Source organism: Dermacentor andersoni, chromosome 1 (assembly GCF_023375885.2).
Source record: "Dermacentor andersoni chromosome 1, qqDerAnde1_hic_scaffold, whole genome shotgun sequence".
Taxonomy (NCBI): Eukaryota; Metazoa; Arthropoda; class Arachnida; order Ixodida; family Ixodidae; genus Dermacentor; species Dermacentor andersoni.
The window spans coordinates 139,682,918-139,702,284 of record NC_092814.1 but is presented as its reverse complement, the minus strand read 5'-3'; the positions used below and the strand labels follow the sequence as shown (position 1 = coordinate 139,702,284).

The following is a 19,367-nucleotide window of genomic DNA, read 5'->3' as shown; positions in this document are numbered from 1 at the left end:
AAAATGCATGATACCCTAGCCATATATAGCTTCCCTGTAAAAATAATTAACGGTTTAGAGGTTGAAAAGGTTTTCTGCTACAGAGTACAAGCATCTGGAAGTACTGCAGCGGCCTCCGCATTTATTACTCTCCGTGGTTGCTCAGTGGCTATGGTGTCGGGCTGCTGAGCACGAGGTCGCGGGATCGAATCCCGGCCACGGCGGCTGCATTTCGATTGGGGCGAAATGCGAAAACACCCGTGTACTTAGATTTAGGTGCACGTTAAGGAACCCCAGGTGGTCGAAATTTCCGGAGTCCCCCCACTACGGCGTGCCTCACAATCAGAAAGTAATTTTGGCACGTAAAAACCTAATAATTAATCAATCCATATTCATTAAATATATTTGATTAACAACACTATAAATCTTTCATTTTGTTGCATCTGAATATAAAAAAGAAACTTTAAAGAAAAGACAATTCGAAACTGTGTGTGTGTTTTTATGGGCAAAGCAGCTCAAACATATTCGCTGGCGTCATTTATTCAAAGCTTTAACAGATTATCGTAAATTAGATGGTGGGAATGAAATTTTGTGTGCAGATGCCGTCGATATAGCGGGTTTGTAAAACCGGCACATCGCAAAATACTAATTTGCGAATGATGAATCGCGAGCCTCTCACTTTTAAATGTAAGTACCTCTGCCTTTGAAAGCAAGCAGCGCGTAAACTAGCGGCCGATTTGGTAAAATGGCTCTGTTTTTCTAAGGAAAGTGCACTCAGAAGTTAGTACAATTCCATTACCTAAAAAACGTTACCTAAAAGTTAACTTGTTTAAGCAAAACAGCCAGACGAACCATTTGTTAGCAACCATTGCAAGTTGCATGCCGGACTTCGGTTTCACTGCACGATTTCCAGCGAAGCAATGTAGTTTCCGAAACGGACTTTAACGACCTGCTGAAATCACTGCAGGAAAACCTTGGAGTAAGTACGCAGGATGTTAATGGCGATTCATCAGAATGTCACTGACTGTTACACATTCACTTGTAAACTATTTTGTGAATCATGTTGTTTACCCATCATATTGAAATATTAACTCGCTTCCCTCGATTTTTTTTTTCTGCTGTTTGTTCATCTGCGTAATCTTGTTCTGTCGACCACGTTTGTCTTTTCTGTACATACTGTTTTATGTATTAGTTTTTAAGTGCATCAGTGCCAAAGCTTCATAGGTGTTCATGGGTACCATAAAAATGTATAACTTATTCTTAATAATAATAATAATTAAAAGAAGATGATGATGATGAATACCAATAATGACGTTCTTTCAGCTATTCGGAATTCTTCTTTGCTTCTACACACGGATGGCATCACGCTTTTTAAGGAAATTCGCACTGTTGATTAATGTCGCATCCTGCTGTTTGACCTGTTTTCTTTTTCTAAATGGTACAAATAACCTCACTTTGAATGCTACTAAAAACAAAGTCATGACCTTCACATGCAAAACAGCAAGCATTTCCTCTTCTTATTCTTTAGATTCTGTACAATTGTGTAAGGCTTGTGAGATCAATGATCTCTGTGTGCTTTTTTATACAACCTTGCACTTTTCAGCTGACACTAAACGTGTTGCGATGTAGGGTATGCGCTGTCTTGGCTCTGTGTTCAGACTATTGAGAGAATTCAATTCTCCTACACCGTTCCGCAAGTTGTATACAACAATCTGTCTTCCTCAACTCGAATAGGCATCGGTCATCTGAAAGGGCATTTCTAGATGCAACAGTTACATTATACAAAAGTAGATGGGGTCCAGAAAATGTTTCTAAGAATATATCATCACCGCTTTGCTAACACGGGCACTGGAACTTGTTCTTGAACTGTTGGATTATTGTCATTGCCTTTACTTCGTGGCCTACATAATTACGCTGAACCTCTGTTTATTTTCAAAGTGCTTCCCGGTTTCCGCACCTGCCCCAAACTCAACAGTCATACCTTGTTTCGTATTCCGCGCAAAATCACCATAAAAGCTAGATATTTCTATGTTTCTGCATATCATCGTCAACACTGAACCGTCCACAGAATGGAGAGTCTGTATAACGGTTATTTTCAGTATCTCGATATTTTTCATAACTCGTTGGCACTGTTCTTTTGCAAGCTTTGCGTTGTTGTGTCATAGTTTTACACATTGTTCCACTGCCCTTTTCCACCAATTTTTTTTTCTTTTTTGTATTCACCTAGCACTTTGTTGTATGTACAGTCTTCTGTCGAAACTTCTTTCTATTCATCTTTTTTACTTACATTATCCTGTAGTTTTTTTGTTTCTTTCTTTGTTTGTCTGTCTCTCTGTTTTTAACGTATGCATGCCCCAACACTCAGACCTTAGGGTTGTTCCTGGGCACGGTAAATTGTTTATTTATTTATTTATTTATTTATTTATTTATTTATTTATTTATTTATTTATTTATTTGTATTATAGCTCCACACAATGCACAGTGTTTATGATGGTGATTTTTTTATCTTAATATCTTTCAAGACGTGTTGAAAATTATTTCTCTTCCGGGCAGCACACTTTCTCTTGAGCCTTCTTTCTAGCTACGATCATCTGCTGTCTTCTCATAGTTTCTTCCGTATAGGTGTACTCCGTCGCTCACCTGCGTGTTATTTCTGTATCGTTGCTCATTATGCAGCTGTTTATCCAGTCCTTTATTCTTTTTCTTTCTTTTTCATTCAATTGTTTTATCACATACCTCTTGGTCGTAGCTGTCTTAGATTTTTACCTTTCTTTTTCTTTTTCTGTGTACTAGCATCTAGACCTCAGTGTTTTTCCTCGACATGGTCAATAAATTATTGATTGATTGATTTCTCACTTTCAAACTTGTGCAGACCAATAACCAGTAATGCAAAGACCACGTGCAATTTTCGTGCACTCTTCATCATGCTCAATTGCCCAGCGTCGATGAAATGAAAGATCTTGATGTGTACTTTAGACAAAACGCTGTGCTTCCCTTCACACGCTAAATTTGTGAAGCAATGTGCCCTTCACGCTCTTGGTATTGTTTGTCGTACATAGCATGACTTCCACTCCCCTGCTGCCTTTCTGAAACTGTATTTCGCTGTGGGCCTTCGACTACTGGAGTGTGCAACTGTAGTTTGGGGCGGGACGTGCCAATCTAAATCTGACCTCATTGAACACGGAGCGAAAGAATTGATATCTATTTGCAACACCGATTTTGCCATTCTGACAACCATAGTCCAGCCCTCTCAATCATACGTCCATTCGCCTTCCTAAAATTAAGACATTTTCAATCAGACATCTTTTTCCTCTACAAGGTGGTCCATGGCACTATACATTGGCCAAAGCTTCTGGATGATACAGAATCTTTGGTGTCGCAAAAGTATACCAGGCAGCATTTCGCGTTTTCTGCGTGACCTTGTACTAGCAGCGACTGTGCTATGCCTGCTTGGCTACAAAAAAAAATAACGTAGTAAGTACTCTGCCTGTGTTGACATCTTTCGGAGTTAATTCCCTGTCTTTTGTATATGCGTAGATGAACATCTTGTGTGATGAACTCTTTGTTACGCCCGCTTCCTCATTTTCTTTTTCTTTATTTGTTTCTCTACCTCACATTATTTTGTCTACCATATTTTTCTTCTCCGTACATTGGGTCTCGCGCATTATTTTTAAGTGCACAAGTACGTATTACTTTTATTAGTTTTACATTTATGGGCACCAGTATTTTCTTCACCTTGATATCTTTCAAAGCGTGTTGCCTTCTTTCTGTTCTGATCTTCGCACTTCTGAGCTACACTAGACTTCTCATAGCTTCTTTCTCCTTCCGTACATGTTCTCCGTTTCTCAATTAAGTGTTATTGCTATATATTGGTTCATTGTGTAGCTGTTTATCGAGTTCGTTCTTTGTTTGGTTTTTCTCATTCTATTCTTTACTCCATAACTTTTAGTCGCAGTTCTTTTATATTTTTACCTTTTTTTCTGTGCACCAGCATCCAGATCTCAGTTTGGCTCCTGGGCACATTAACAAATTATTGATTGATTGATTGATTGATTGATTGATTGATTGATTGATTGAATTTATATCGATTATTATTATATAACATACCGGGGACGAATCGCCAATTATGCTTCTGTTGCGCTGCTCTGCTCTTTATAGGTTTGCGAAGCTGTGCGATCTTCTATCGACAAGTTTTTTCCTGCCTCGTCTGGCGTGGAGATTATTGGTGAACCAGGACAATTTTTCGTCACATCCGCATACACTTTGCTGACAAAAGTCGTCGGCAAGAAAACGAAGGAACTCGTCATTGATGGTTAGTTTACGTCTATTTTTTATGTCTGAACTGGTTTATAAACATTTGCCGCCACATTCAGCAGAGCGGCAGTAAAGTTCACTAAGCTTTCCTCTCTATAGACAATCACGCCGCTCATTGGTATCGCCCTTCCAATCTAACAACGGCAAGCCTAAGAGGGCTACAATAAATGCGTGCCGTGTGTTCTGAAAAAATAATGTGTAGCCCAGTGTGGCTGTGGAAGGAATGACTTGCAGGCTCACGCCACGGAACATTCGGATGCGCCTGCCATGCTTACACGTGCCATTGAGGTTCTGCTGCACTCATTTGTTCATCGCCATGCCCTACAACCACGCGATAACCAAACATGTTTTAATGATGTTCTAGAAGAAAGGTGTCCGACTCAAAGTGGCAGAAACCCGATAATGGCGACATGCGGCTTGCTGCCGATGCCTAAGCACCACTTTCCGAGAAAAAAAAAAACACCTCCCCGGGGCGGTAGTATGCACCGGCTACCTATCTAGGGCTCCCAACTCTCGAGTAGAAAAAATGGCTAGGCTTAGCTTGGTTAAGCCCAGAATGCGTTGCATATTGCGCGCGTTGCATATTGCGCAGTCCGTGACGTCACGCGCCGGCGCAGCGCCCCTAGCGGGAGGAGCGGGAGTCAGGTGGTGGCTGCGGCCGCGCGCGACCGCGCGAGTTGGGGCCCAGCTTTTCTTCCGTGACGTCACGCGCCGGCGCAGCGCCCCTAGCGGGAGGAGCGGGAGTCAGGTGGTGGCTGCGGCCGCGCGCGACCGCGCGAGTTGGGCCCAGCTTTTCCTGCGGCTGTCGTGACGTCACGTCACGTGGTTGCGCTAAAGGTCAATGGTGGCTGCCCGGCCGGGCCCAAGGGCTGAACTGAGTGATTGCAATATGCAACGCATAAAACTCTAGTGTAGGGATATGAGCCACTATGATGGCTCATACCCCCAGTGGCGGCTGCGCGGCCGCGATCAAGGGCGAAACTGAGTGATTGCAATATGCTACGCATAAAAGTCGGGAACGTGGGGCCGCTGGCGACGACCACCTTGCCAGTGCTAGGAGCCGCCTGTCCGCCTGTGCAACAAAGTTGAAGAAATTTTTTTAGTCCTACCCTGCCGCAATTTGCGACAAGGTGCAGTATGTTTACCTTATCTAACAAAATACTGTAAACGGTTAGGGCGTACGACACAACGAGAACCTCGACGAAATTGAAACCGTGATTATGTTTCTGACAATACAACAGAGCGCAACAAAAAAAGAATGTGTAAATGAGCTGTCAGGCATTCTAACAAGGAAATCTGGTCCATTTATTGTAATCCAGTAATAGAAAGCAGAAGTCCGGACATTTGGCCGTCGCGACTCGATAAAGTAGGGACCCGCGACATTTACGGGAAAGTCGGGACTGTCCCCCTAAACACATGACGTTTTGCAACCCTACTCCTACCACACATGCCGGCAAAAAAGAAGACCTTAGTTGAAAGGCTCCCGTAGCATAAAAAGAATGCGCAGAAGTTAGAAGCCGAGCTTGGCGCTCTAATAGAACACTACGAAAAAAATGCGACCACATTTGACTTCCACGGCGCTTGCGGGGTTTGACACCGAAACTAATTCCTTCAAGGGAAGAACTGTCATCGACCTTATTGTAGCATGAATCTGCAGTTCAGTGTACTGAAGCTGTTTCTAGAATACTGGCTGATTGTATCGAAGTCTCGGAACATGCGCAGGTCACTCGTAGTTACTACGTAGCATGTGCTCACAACGCCTTTTGTGACAAGCCCGAGAACAACGAAATAGCAGAAAAGAAATCGCAACCACTGATAGCTGCTGTCTTTGTGATGGCCCGCTAGTCCTTCCTGAAGAAGAGACCGTACCGACATTGTAATTTAAAACATTTCTTTTGGTAAGTTGGTTCGAGATGATTTAATCCAGTTTAAAATGTCACCCATTCAGGCAGATTTCTGTCAAACTATTATCTATCGAAAGCTTGCCTTTTAAGGAGCCTTTAACATTGTTGGTTAGGCGGAACTTGATATATTGTTCATGTTCTCTGCTTTCGTATTTTCTAGGCCTAACACAAAGGCATGAAAACGTGTACATAAATGAAAGCAAATACAACTGCATTCCTCGGGACCTCTACCAGTTTATGGACATAAGTTACCGACCACTTGATGTAAGTATTTCTCCATTATTTTCAGACACCTACGCCCATACATTTTTGTTCAAACAGCACGCTTCCTTCATCAAGCAGTAGCTTTATATATGCGGCTAAAACGCTAAAATAGCGTAAGGTTTCACGTCAACTTTTTTTTTACATACGTGTCTGCTGCACTGCACTTCTAATTAGCTTTACAAACACGTCGGTGACTGGCAAGGGTTCGAGGTGGATAGTGTGCCTTAGAGAGACTGAATTTTTTTGGGACGAACAGAAAAATAAAAAGGGGTGCTGGTGTAGTAGGATATCCGGATCCGAATACTTGCAGGCATAAGTCGCTGCAAGAGAGATATAGAAGCTTTAAGGAAGATAAAGATGATTGCGGATATATATACAAAAGGCTATAATGAAAAGCGTATATAGCACACCTGATTAACTAGGTGACTTTCTCACCACCCTATTTCAAAAGGGATGCTAATTGATCACCTTCTTCTTCTTCATCATCATACGTTAGGGGGGGAGGGCATAGTGCGCCTGGTCACATTGGTTCTCTGCAAAACTCATGATTCTGGTTTTTTTACGCTCCTGCTTTAGCTACGCTAACTGACTTGAAGAAATCAAAATATTAAAACCGTGTTTGTGAATGTACTGAGTCTTGTGCCACGTTCCTATCATTGACAGTAAGGCTCCTCCATAGCCATTCTAACGCCCAAGAAGGCTAGAATTTAGTGTGATACCGGAAGCCTCCGCCTACCAGTAGATGTTAAAAGATGATAGATGATATACTGTTGATGAAAAGTGCTCCAAAATAAAACATTCTACGCTAGTAAAATCTCAATAACCCACCTATCACTGTGCAAACCAATTTGAGAGGTGACGGGTGCACTGAATGCTTGATCTGAACATATATTCTATACGAAGAGAACACCGCATTATTTTTCATCACAATTTGAAGTTGCCAAAGGACTAAGGAGTAAAAAGAAAGAGAGAGAAAGAAGTTCTCTGGCCTCCCATCACGGTCTTGTGCGCGCGCTCTTTGTGGCGGCTGGCAAAGTTGCCCCTGTCCAGCTTTCAAAGTCCGCCAAGCTAAGTAAACTTACAGCCTTTGTCGAAAGTAAATGGGCTGCTCTGCGCTTTCACCACATGTCATTCGTCTGTGTGGTGTGGTTCCCTTTGCGCTGCCGACGCGCGAGACCTACAGGTGGTGAGTACGAGCGTTGGCTTCATTCTCAAAGGCGTCGAAACAAATGGCAGACCACAGGAACTCTCTGAAAAAGCCTGTACTCAGCTTCGCGGTCGCAGGTAAAGCGGCGCCTATATTTTTGACAAAGGCTGTACCTCCTTAAGCTAACATCTCGGATACTTGAGCTATTGAATGCTAAAGTTCGGGATAGTTGTTTCATCGTTTTGTGTTATGCATTATAAACACAATCATCATATATTGCCATAACTGTGGAGGAATCGAGCACAAGAAGCTGAGAAGTAAGACAGAAGTGCTAATGAGGAAGAAAATTTTATACAGAATAGCCACTGCTTTCTGAATGCACGTAACAAAAACAACCTCCTGTGCTGCGGAAAGGCATTACTGTCAAACCACCTCTTTTTTTAGCCGTCACAGCTCTTACGTTTTGCCGCTGCCTTGTATGTATGTCTACTAGGCGCTCTTTCCTTCGACGGTCTTGTTAACTGAACTGGCCTTCGAATTTCTGCAATCCATGCATTTCAGCCACCCTATGAGAGGCCTACAGACGTGCTCACCACTCTGTGGGGTGCCACCTGCAATCCCATGGACTGCATTTTGAGCAAGGTGCCATTCTTCAAAGTCTCCGTGGAAGAGTGGCTGCTAATGGATAACATGGGCGCCTACACGCTAGTGCTGGCCTGTGGTTTCAACGGCTTTCCCATGCCAGAAGTGCACTACATCTCCACGGCGAAGATCGCTCCTCAACTTCGTCGCACCATCGACGCCATGGTGGTCCGATCTGGCTACGGCCACTTGCAACAGGCCGTCAAGTGGCACCGCATGCGAAACAGTCTGTCACACAAGGCTTAGCTAGTTTCACGCCTGTAAAACTCGATGAGCTGACCTTCTTGCCAGCCCCATACTTAATACACTCCTAAGCGGACCTTTCCGAATGTTCAATATTGTAGCAGCGTACTCCGTCAGTTATTTACCTTAAGCGTTACCAACACGTATAGTCTAGAGTATAAAAAACATGGGATGTCACTGAGATTTGTTGTAAACTGAATGCATTGTTATTGCCTTTCCTTTATGTCAAAACTCTAAACCAGAGCCCCCGTGTAGTAACACACCGAAATTACCAGTCGGTGTTAGCTCCAACTGTATATAAGTAGTTGTTTCTTCGCACCCATGTATCGCTATCTTTATTCTGACAGAAGCTGTGACAAAGCGTTTCTACGATTCCGCACGTAATCGAAAACCATTTTGCCCAACCCTCCAGAGTCCTAAAGCTATAATCTGCAAATTTTTATAACCAGTATCATCAGTCTGCGACACACTATATTTATTGTCTTGTTACCCCAATCAAGTATTTTACACGCGTGGTGCAAAAATTGCAGCCCTTGGTGTGGCAGATTCTCAAAATAATTCTATGCTGTGAGGTATTGTGCCCGTTCTACAGTTTTTTCTGGATTTATAGTGCCTGATACGTTATTTCCTTTTCCAACAATGGGCTCTAATTTTCCCTGTCGCTTCCGCTGAGCAATAAAACTGTGTCCTTTTCGTCGTTGTCTTCATGTCAATTAAATATGGCCGAACTGAATTTCCTGAAGAAAAAATATGACACGCATAAGCTTTCCTCTAACATTTGAGAGACATACTAGCAATTGCGAATTCGTAGATTGGCGCAATGACATCCTGAGGGCCAAAATTTCTGCTGAAAGAAAATGGCACTGCCCACATACCCGTATGTGGAACTGCCAGAAGCAAATTTCCCACTGAAATTCTTGAAAATCCTTTACAACCAAACGGCGAAATAGGCATTATTAAATTTTGAGAAATATTAGTATACGCAGACGCCGTCGTCTTATCTTTTTCTCTTTGTTTTCGTTTCTTTTTTTTATTTTTATGCGTTAGCATCATACGTGAAGTTCACTAACATTGAAGGTATCAAACGGAAAATATCGGTCGATCCCGAGGCAGTAAGTCTAACAAGGCACCTCAAAGTAATAGCTGTCACGAGGGAATAATTAGAAAAACTGGCATGTAACGCACGCGCACGACATCTCAACGAGCTACTTTGGCCCGGGAGAAGCATGAGTGCGATTGTGGCCTGATGATTAGGGCGTTGGGCTGTATTACTTAAAGACAGAGGTTGGATCCCACCATCAGCCACGCATTTCTGTATAATATGATAGGTGGACTTCCCTCACTTTGCAGGTGTCTATAATAAAAAAACTACATGTGTGTTGAGCGCTTGACATTGTGAACGAAATCGCAAGCTTGTAAGATATGCGAAGTACAGAAACGTCACTTCGATAAATGAGAATGTGCAAGGTCGGCCGTGACGCACGCACGTGCAGTTGACGAGACACGGCAATCGTCGCAATCTAAGTATGTCATCGCATACTCAGTTTATTTAGTCCGTCCAGTATATATGTGATAAATATCTAATTGATGGTAAAAGTGCTAAGCGAAATGTCCCGTACGTAGGAGCGCATGGGCGCTATAACGTAAAGCTATTCAAAACTGTTTCTGTTCCATTGCTGCAATCAACCCTCCATGATTGATCAGAAATTTTTACGGCCACACCCCCTTCACCTGTCTATCATGAAAACCGCGAACGGTTTCAAAAAATGTGGCGCACAGAAGATGAACGGCCAGTTTCTTTAACGCCAAGCTGGCTTGAAAGCTGACTATGAATGAAGATAAGCTGGGACAGAAGATCTCTTCACCGTGGTTATTTTAGTATGCGAGAGGTGAGTAAAGACAGCAAGATTTCGTGTGGTACGTGTACTGAAAGCTTACATAAAAGTCGGAAGCGAAATAACACCATCACCCTAAACTCTTTGTAACAAGTGCACGCGCTTCGTTGCCTGCGTTGGCCAAGCTGACTACAGCCTGTTTAAGAGAACTTCTGTACTATGCCATAAGTACCAACGCCCCGAGGAATGAAAAGAACCTTAATGAAGCACATATACGTCAACATAGCTAAAGCTGCTCCAAAACCAGCGTCTCACTTAAGTCTCTTAGCAGTTATGCTCTTTGATTACTCTGAACAAGACCTGCCTTCAGTCTTCTATGACTCATGTGGCATTACAGGACGTGCTGAGAACATTAACGAATGCACCAAGCGCAGACTGTCTTTCAGCAAGAGAAAGATGCAACGTTTCCCAATAATGTGTGGCCCGTGTGGCTCCCAAAGGACTTGGTTCTGGTCTGAGTGGTTTTGATTTGTGCCCCCACCCCCTTCTTCAGAGGAATCAGTTAGTTCTAGTAACTTTACTCATATTGTGCCCTTCAAAAACAAGTAGGCCTACACGTGTCAGGCGCACTCACACTATCTACAAGCAGCGTATTCAAAACACTCGAGGAGTGAGTAGGGTGGGTCCTTGATTTCATGGCCACTTCGAGCTGCTAAGGTGCAATACACGATAGTGGCTCCCTCTAAGCTGAAGTAGAAGAAAGGCACAACAGTTTCCATTCTTGTAAGTGGGCATAGCAGTATCTAGTCAAACAGCCAGTCCATTTGTAGAAAACGGCTTCTTTGTTTTGTATTTAAAACGAAGATTTCTTTGCCTTCTTTGTGCGTGCACCTGTCATCATCACTCTTCCCTCGGTGAGTATCATTCATTTATTCCTCCTCGTGATTTTGCTGCGCAGACGTCTCAAAATGTGCGCCTACATGATTTGATGACTGCATTTTGAAATAGCTTGTGAATGGTTTTGTGCACGAACATCAACTTTACATGAAAGTAAAATTGCTGCCTCTGCGGTGTATAAACATAAATATCACATGATATTACGCGCTGTAGGACGAAAATAAACAGAAATGTCTGCTTCGCCCTTATAAGCATAGCATTTAAATAATAGCTTCACTAAAGATACACTGAAGATAGGTACCAGCAAGTCCCCAGAATCGGCATAATTTTTTTTCCTGGTACTTCATGGGCTGCTCCGTTTTATGGATTGGATCAAAAATGGTTGTACTTCGCAATCCTGTTCGATGTTTTTTATTTGTTCTTTTTAGAGAGCAGCTCTTAGTCTCCCGTTCCTGCGTTTAGCGTCGGTGTCCTTCGGTGTCATCATTCAGTGTCCTCCCTCCGCTTAACCCCAACGAGCACAGCGAAGGATGAAAGAGCGAATGCGGAGCGCAGCTGGGAATGAAAGACGGCGACAGCGGAGAACACGAGGAGGAAAGCGGAGGAGGAGGGTATTGCGAAAACGTGAGAAGAAAAGTGTAGTGCCGCGCAAGACGGGCTCTGCGGTGACGCCTGCTACGAGATGACGCCAGAGTAGTGCGCCATCGTCTGTTCACCGATGACATGAGGCGAGGGCGTCGACCGATACCATATATGGAAACAAAACGCAGCATAAGCGGGGCTCTATCTTCGGCGGCTGCTGTGAATCACGCCCACGCGTCACCCGCTGGCTGCCTCTCGCGATCTCCCGATTAGTGAAGCAGTCGCGCCATACTTCGCTCCTTTTGCAATGTGCCACACGAGACATTCTCTGCGCCAGCCAATTACCGCCAAATGAAAACACGTATAGAGATGCGCTCAGATTTTCAATTAGGGAGCATCGTAATCGTCGGTGATTTTTTTTTCTTGCATACCAATCGGGTGCCACAATTTTGGTTTCGTGCTTCGTACATAGCTTCACATTATAACTGCGATAGATGAATTCTGAACGCTCGCGAGCTGTTTTTTCCAACCTTACCGTGACGTTTTGCTCACTCGTACCCAGGCAGGTGCTTCTGAACACACTGCTATTGCGCTTGAGTAAGCAAAAGTGTAATAAAAGAGTAAAACTAGAAAGCGAGAGAGCTCAGCCGGGGTGCTATTTAAGCCACTGTCAAGTCTCACCGTAATTTAGAGAGCACGTGACCACCTTCCACAAAGACCCAAAGTGAATGAGAGTGACTCAAGGTGAATTCCGACATTGGCAGTATATCCCGACAATCGCACCACGTTGAGGAAAACCTCCCCTATAAACCCTCTCGCCATCTATATCGCCGATGGGACGCACTCTAAGCGCGAAATGTGGATGCCGTAGGAAACGAAAGGAAACACGAGATTGGCGCTGCTCTAAAAACTTTTTTTTTTCGTCGACCGCAGCTTACGGACACATATACAAACATGTGTGCGCCAACAATTGACCTGAAGCCATAACGGGGAAGCTCACAGAAAAAAATACCAATAAAATAAAATAGTAAAGGTAGGCGAATATCAACCTTTTCGAATACAAATGAATACGAATAGAAAGTACCTAAATCAGAATAACATATCAAATAGTCAGAGGTAGAAGCATATATTTACCACAGGAATATTTATTTCGGAATATTTGGGTATGCGTGCGTGTACTCCCTAATGAAAGAAATACGGCTAACAATCTGCGACAAAGCATCACATTTAAAATCAATATTACTAATTCAGAAAATTTGAAATAATAACCTCTCAACATATTCTAAGCTTTGGTTCAAAAAAGCTTTCGAAGATTGAATGGCTGCTTTGTGAGTAGCTAAGCATTTTTAGTCATTTGTGAGTAGCTAAGCATTTTTAGTCATTTGTAGTCAATTGTGGTCATTACAAGCCGTTGTTAGAAATCTTGGTCCTATCCTAGTCATCAGTAGTCATTACAAGTCATTTCAGTCATTATTAGTCATTTCTAATCAGTTGTAGTTGTTATAAGTCGTCGTTAGACATATTGGTCATTTCGTAGTCATTAGTAGTCATTACAAGTCATTTAAGTAATTATTAGTCATTACTGGTCATTACTAAGCATTTTTAGTCATTTCTAATCAATTGTAGCCGTTAGAAGTTGTCATGAGACATATTGGTCATTTCATAATAATTACTAGTCATTACAAGTCATTTCAGTCATTATTAGTCACTACTGCTCACTAGTAAGCATTCTTAGTCATTTGTAATCAATTGAGGTCGTTACAAGCCGTCGTTAGACATATTGGTAATTTCGTAGTCATTAGTAGTCATTACAAGTGATTAGTAGTCATTATTAGTCAATAATAGTCATTATTAACCTTTAACAATCACCATTTTAACGTTATCATTCACTAACTGTCACTATCAATCATTTTTCATTTTTTAATCTGTCTTTAATCTGTCTTCATCAGCGTGATGACGCTTCGGCGGACGCTCCGGCGATCAGGCCTACTGACACAAACTTCTCCATGAGCCTAGAAAGGCTTTCGCCTTACAAAGCTACAGAAATACTTTCGTACCATAGACACATGTTAAATGGCCCGTTGCAAGGAAAGCATCACAGGTTGCAGCGTGAAAGATAAGACTGCTACATGACATCTATAGCAGACTGCCAAGAACACTAAATGACAAGTTACACGCTAGCAAAAATTACAGGTTGTCAAGTATAAGTTTCCGCCGTGAAACAGCCAACAAACATTGCTTTACCCATTTTGTTTTCAAACTGCTTCGAAAAATTCTGTGGTTCTTTCACGTCTCATAATTTGCAATGCTTTGTTTAGCAGACGCAAAACAGTGATCATATTTTATCAGTCTGTTGTTATGAAATATTTGGCTAGTTTGAGTGTTCTAAAATGCCAAATTGTTCATTTTCGAATACGAATAGTTAGTGTGTAATATTCGATTGGTACTGGAAACTTCGCATATTCGCCTACCTAGGCAAAATAGACGTTATCGGCGCTTAGTGCTTCCTCTCATCGTGCGTCGCATACCAAATACTTTGAGTAAAGGAAACGTGCAGAACACTATAGCCCTAGACATACTCTTTAATGCCTCTGAGTGAGTGAACACTAATGACGCGTAAAGAGTATGTCAACGAGCTTTTCCTATCCACAGGTGTGGTTCCGCCGTAGTAAATTTTTTACCGGTGGCAACTTATACTTACTGTGGTGGGAAGCGCTGTGCCTTTACCTCAAAAAAAGAAAGAAAACTGTGCAGAATGGTACGAAAAAAGTGTCTGACGATTGCGATACTTCCTAATACGAAATTTGAGCGCAGCTTGATACGTGTTTTCATTTCGTGGTATAGTGAAGCAAAGAATTTGAGACCGAAATGACCGCACCGACTGGCAGTGGGCCAGCGCCATCAGCGCCTTCACAGAGGGAGGGGCAGTATGGGAACGCTCGCATGTTGATATGCATCGGAGCCAGCTATGGAAGAACACGACGACGAACGCGCGAGCAGTGGCACAACCACGTCCATGTAGTTACGCCGAGGGACGCCGACGCTGAACCCAGAAACGGGCGCCTAAGAGCGGCGCTCTAAAATAACGATGATGGAAACCCCTACCCTTGGCATATCTGTCAGCTAAAAGTCCATAATAGTTATCGTTGCATAAATAAAATCACTCTCTGTCCGGGTAAAGAGCAGCATTGCAGCAGAAAGTGAAATATAATTTGTGAATAAGTTTTACATGTATACCACGGTTACATATACTGAAGCACCAAATTATTTTAACTTTTTTTCTATTTCTTCAGCCTCTCAGTAGTGAAAATAAGCAAAACAGCATACCCGTACGTACAAAACAGCATGTCAAAAACTGTCATCATCAATTACTCATACCCCCGTGAGAAATGGCTCATACCCCCGTAAGCAAGAAAAACATGCAATAACTCATAGTCCCGTAAGGTTCATGGCTGCTCACTTTGCGTGAATTAGCTGCGATGACACTACCCCTGTTGTCGTTGTCTGTGATTTCAATGTGGATGTGTCAGAACCGAAAAGGGAGCGGTTTACGCGTTCCGTGTTGCAGACAGATCTTTGCCGATGCCACACCAATACGGCCCAACCAACCACCCAGCGGGATACGTGCATCGATTATCAAAGAATGTGGTTGCAGTTGTGACTGAAATAATGACCACCGATCAAGACAATAGACGACTGTGCGTACCTTTCGTCACGATGACCGCCCATCAAGACAATAAATGAGTTCGTACCTTTGTTCAAAATTATGTGTCACCTCCGTGTCATCTAGTAAACGGCTTTGCTGGTCAACCACCTTCACAGAGTGGAATGAGTCTTGATTTTTTACAATATTTATTTTCATTCCGCTGAGCTGCAACGGAAACTTCGGAATAGCGCTCACCTGCAAATACCCTTCCGCAGCCCCTTATATTTTCGTTAAACGCATGTACCAAGAGATTGCTTTCCTTACATTGTCTATAAAAAGGTGAATGTTATGCGCCTTGTAGAAGTACTGACTGTTGGCCGTGTTGGCAATCAATACTCAAGGACGAACAGCGGCGACAGCTGTTTACTACCGCGTCGCTATTCGTTTGCGCCATTCTTCCTTGAACAAGACAGCCTCCTGTGCAAGCGACACATTTTGCATGGTCCGCTTCGCAAACAAAAGCTGAAATGAGTCTAGAATTCTTGTCTAGCACAATTCAACAAAAGCTTATAATGGAAAACGAAGGCGTATTTGATTCTGAAGTATATGGAAATTTACTCACATGCTTTTGTGTAACGCGGCTGTTCTAGAGTCGGCATACGACGAAATGTTACAGAAAGCACGTGTGCTTCAAGAGAACCGCCCCCACCAAAAAAAAAAAAACGATCAAGAACTATTTTAAGAGCTCTCGGTTTGTATTTACGTTAGGTGTGTTAATAGAGGCCAGGAACCGTGACACTGACATTTCTAGTGAAAACGAAGCTACTGCGGCTAGTTATTCTGCGCTTTTGAGAGAACTCTGGTTCGGCTCGTGTGCACAGTATCTTCCCTTTGCTGTGAAATTAAGTAATTGCTGAAGAAAACAACGGCGCCCGAGATTTCTGATTCTCTGCATGGATCATCAGTGCACCAGCTAGATTACAGAAGAACAGAATAGAGTTATTTGCATTATTTATGCACTACCAAGTGCCCTCACGAGAGAGGGGGGGGGGAGTCACGGAGATGTTTACCGGGCGGCACGCCTAGCATGCTGCTCGAGAATGATCAGAAGTGAAATTACACGCAAGACGCACATAGCAGACTCACAGCCTGCACAAAATACACCACAACATTCCACATTCACTCAATTTAAAGTATCTCATTGAGACCTTGTGTTTCTCAAAAAGGTTCAAAGGGCGCTCATGGCGCGGGACGCGCAGCTGACGCCAGTCCATGGGCCAAGTACGTGTCGTAGCTCAAGACATGAGAGTCTTTGATGTATACTCCGGGTGGTCATTAGAGCTCTTCTTTCTAATAGGGGCAGGCTGCCCTCAAGAAATCCTTATTTAGCTAATGCAAGTCGTTGCTCTTAAGGTTGTGGAAATGGGTTTTCAGTGTTACCTTCTTCACCTGACTGGGGAACCAGTCATTGTGTACATCTTCACCAGTGCCACATTGACCCCAAAAACTCACAGGAAAGGCAGTTCGAGGAAGAGTGCTTTGATAAGATAAGCAACGACACGATTGCCCTTTGGGCTTTCGTCTATCTATAAGATTAGCTTCTCGATGGCTTTGAACTGTCGTGGAACCATTCGAACTTCCGAAGCTCGCCAACGAGTGCTCTGCCTTGAGTTGCTCGTAAGTAATCAAGTTCACTTTAAAGGTCATTGGTTGTTTTCAGTCTTTCAGCTATAAAAATGTTCTATCTAAATTTCTTTCTGTCTGCAGGTGGAGATGTGCAAGGTAGGAAGTGGAATTCCATCGCTGTTTGTGGACGAGGATGTCGCGGATGTTGCGCGAATAGTAATTGAGCAGAAGGTACGTTTCTAATAGGTATTTGTTTCTGTTTCAAAAGGAGCTATTTTGATCGATGTACTATATCCAGTATTTTATCCATTAAGTCCAAAACACATCAAACCTAAAGGACCAAAGAGAACAAAGTAACCTAAAAGACTACGCATCGTTTCTTTTTCCCTTGTGCCGTGTGCAAGTAAAATATGTCTGCTGCCTCAAGATGGCACACTCTTTGATGCATATTTTTTTTTTGTACATGAATGCTCAAATTGGGAGGATTTTAGCCTCACTGAGCTTGCAAAATAAACAATAGTTACTCACATGATTCTTCTCTACTTATTTTGTAATTTTAATATCACTTGTCAGTATACTGCCACAGCGACTGAACTTGGGGCCGCACAACGTAAAACTATCCCAATCTGTTTGATTCCAATCTCCTGACGTCAAATTTACGTAAGCGCTGACGCAAGAATCGGGCGGTGGCTCGCAGCGTTGCCTGAACAGCCCAATCAAATGCTCTCCTCGTTTATAGCAGGTCACTTTTGTTTGCTTTTGAAACGAATAACATTGCCTACATTGAGCGGTTCTTCTTGTCTAATTGGCTGACAAGAGGCGAGGAGCATGCTTAAGCGGAGAGGGTTTCGATGGGGCCGAGCTAGCGCATTGAAAATAGATAACCGGATGAAGAGGGAGGTGTCGGTGCCTGTGATTGGTCCGCTTGCCGTTACTTGGCTCGCGGTGGCTTGTCTGAAATCGCGGCAGCGTGCAACGGACAGTTAAAAAGGCCGCCAAAGCGGATCCTCAGTAAAGACGAGTAGGCAGAGCGAAGTCGTATACATGGCCAAAGGGTTCGCTAACGTTATACGGCCACGCAAAAAGTTTCTTTATACGCAAATAAACCCATGCTCTCCGGCAGGTGCGAGTGGCCAGTGCCTGAGCGATCAGCGGGAGCCATCTTTTATTTCTTTCGGAACGGGACAGTCTCCGGCTACCCAGAAAAAAATCCACTTTTGTTCGGCGTATTATTGCATCTTTAACGCGTGCACGTCACTTCGACGCAATGAGTTTTTGTGGTTTTGTGACGTCGAGTGACAGACAGGTGAAGTGGTGCAGCCTGAAACCTTTTGGCCAATAGCAAAGGGTTAACGGCGAAAAGCGTCAAATCAGCAATAATTATTTTGCTTTTGTTCGGTCGAATCATGCATAATCAGTGGGTACACGTCTTCTCAGATTGGGAGCTATCGCGGTTTTCGTGACGTCGGATGACATACAGGCGAAGTGGCGCTGGTCCAAAAGAGATTTTGACCAATCGCGGAGGGCTGATCGCAGAATTCGAATAGAAAAGTTTGGAATAGCTTTACGTTATAGCGCCCCGGTACAACGCCAATTTGGATATAACGAAGTGCCATAGCCAGTTGCGTTTTTAATGCGAAAGCATTATATGCCCCATTACGGGAAAATGCGGCGGTGTCGGCGGCGTGACCGAGCGGTGGTACCAAAAATGGCCAACGGCACAAAGACGACACGACGAAAAATGCTCGGATTGACTTCAAATTTCTCAGTGAGGTTCCTGTAAACAAAGTAAATTGATAGCTTTGATATAAAATTCCGTACATTGTGGTCTGGATGGTAATCGAACCCGGTGATCCGGGGTGCGAGACGACCACGCTTCCCCGACGCCACGATGGCCCCACAGTTCTGGGTGAATAAAGTGCGTCATTGAACAAGTCACGTCGCAGCAATCTGGCTGACGAAAGTTGGGGCCTAGTGTGTGTGTCATTGGGCAAGTGATGACGCAGCCAATGGTGAGGAGGTGGCCTCACGTCATGAGTGTATAAAATGAGTATATAAAATAAAACATTTCACCAAAGGGACTATAATGAGTTCGCATTGTCACACGTAAACAGTCTTACGTGCCTCTGCCGATGTTCTTTTGTTTCTATTTGTTGACGAGCAATAAAAATTGGGGTGTCCTGTCACATGAAGTAGACAGGAACGTTCGTTTTTGTCAGTGGTGTGTTTGTTGTGTGAAAATATTCTTACATGTACGTAGGTAAAATAAAACGCCTTGAAAGAGTTGG

General features: G+C 43.3%; 2 protein-coding genes across 2 annotated transcripts in view; both read left to right on the top strand.

Moving 5' to 3' along the window:
- LOC126544348 (ornithine decarboxylase-like) overlaps positions 1 to 9,186 on the top strand; it is a 42,119-nt gene extending 32,933 nt beyond the window's left edge. The window contains exons 8-10 of the mRNA XM_050191637.2: positions 4,138 to 4,291; positions 6,358 to 6,461; positions 8,170 to 9,186. Of these exons, the coding sequence (XP_050047594.1) occupies positions 4,138 to 4,291; positions 6,358 to 6,461; positions 8,170 to 8,496 (585 nt within the window). The 3' untranslated portion in view covers positions 8,497 to 9,186. The remainder of the gene's footprint in view (positions 1 to 4,137; positions 4,292 to 6,357; positions 6,462 to 8,169) is intronic.
- A 1,935-nt stretch (positions 9,187 to 11,121) lies between these two features.
- LOC126544346 (ornithine decarboxylase-like) overlaps positions 11,122 to 19,367 on the top strand; it is a 41,053-nt gene continuing 32,807 nt past the window's right edge. Inside the window, exons 1-2 of the mRNA XM_050191635.2 lie at positions 11,122 to 11,242; positions 17,221 to 17,310. Coding sequence (XP_050047592.1) covers positions 17,227 to 17,310 — 84 coding nt within the window. The 5' untranslated portion in view covers positions 11,122 to 11,242; positions 17,221 to 17,226. The remainder of the gene's footprint in view (positions 11,243 to 17,220; positions 17,311 to 19,367) is intronic.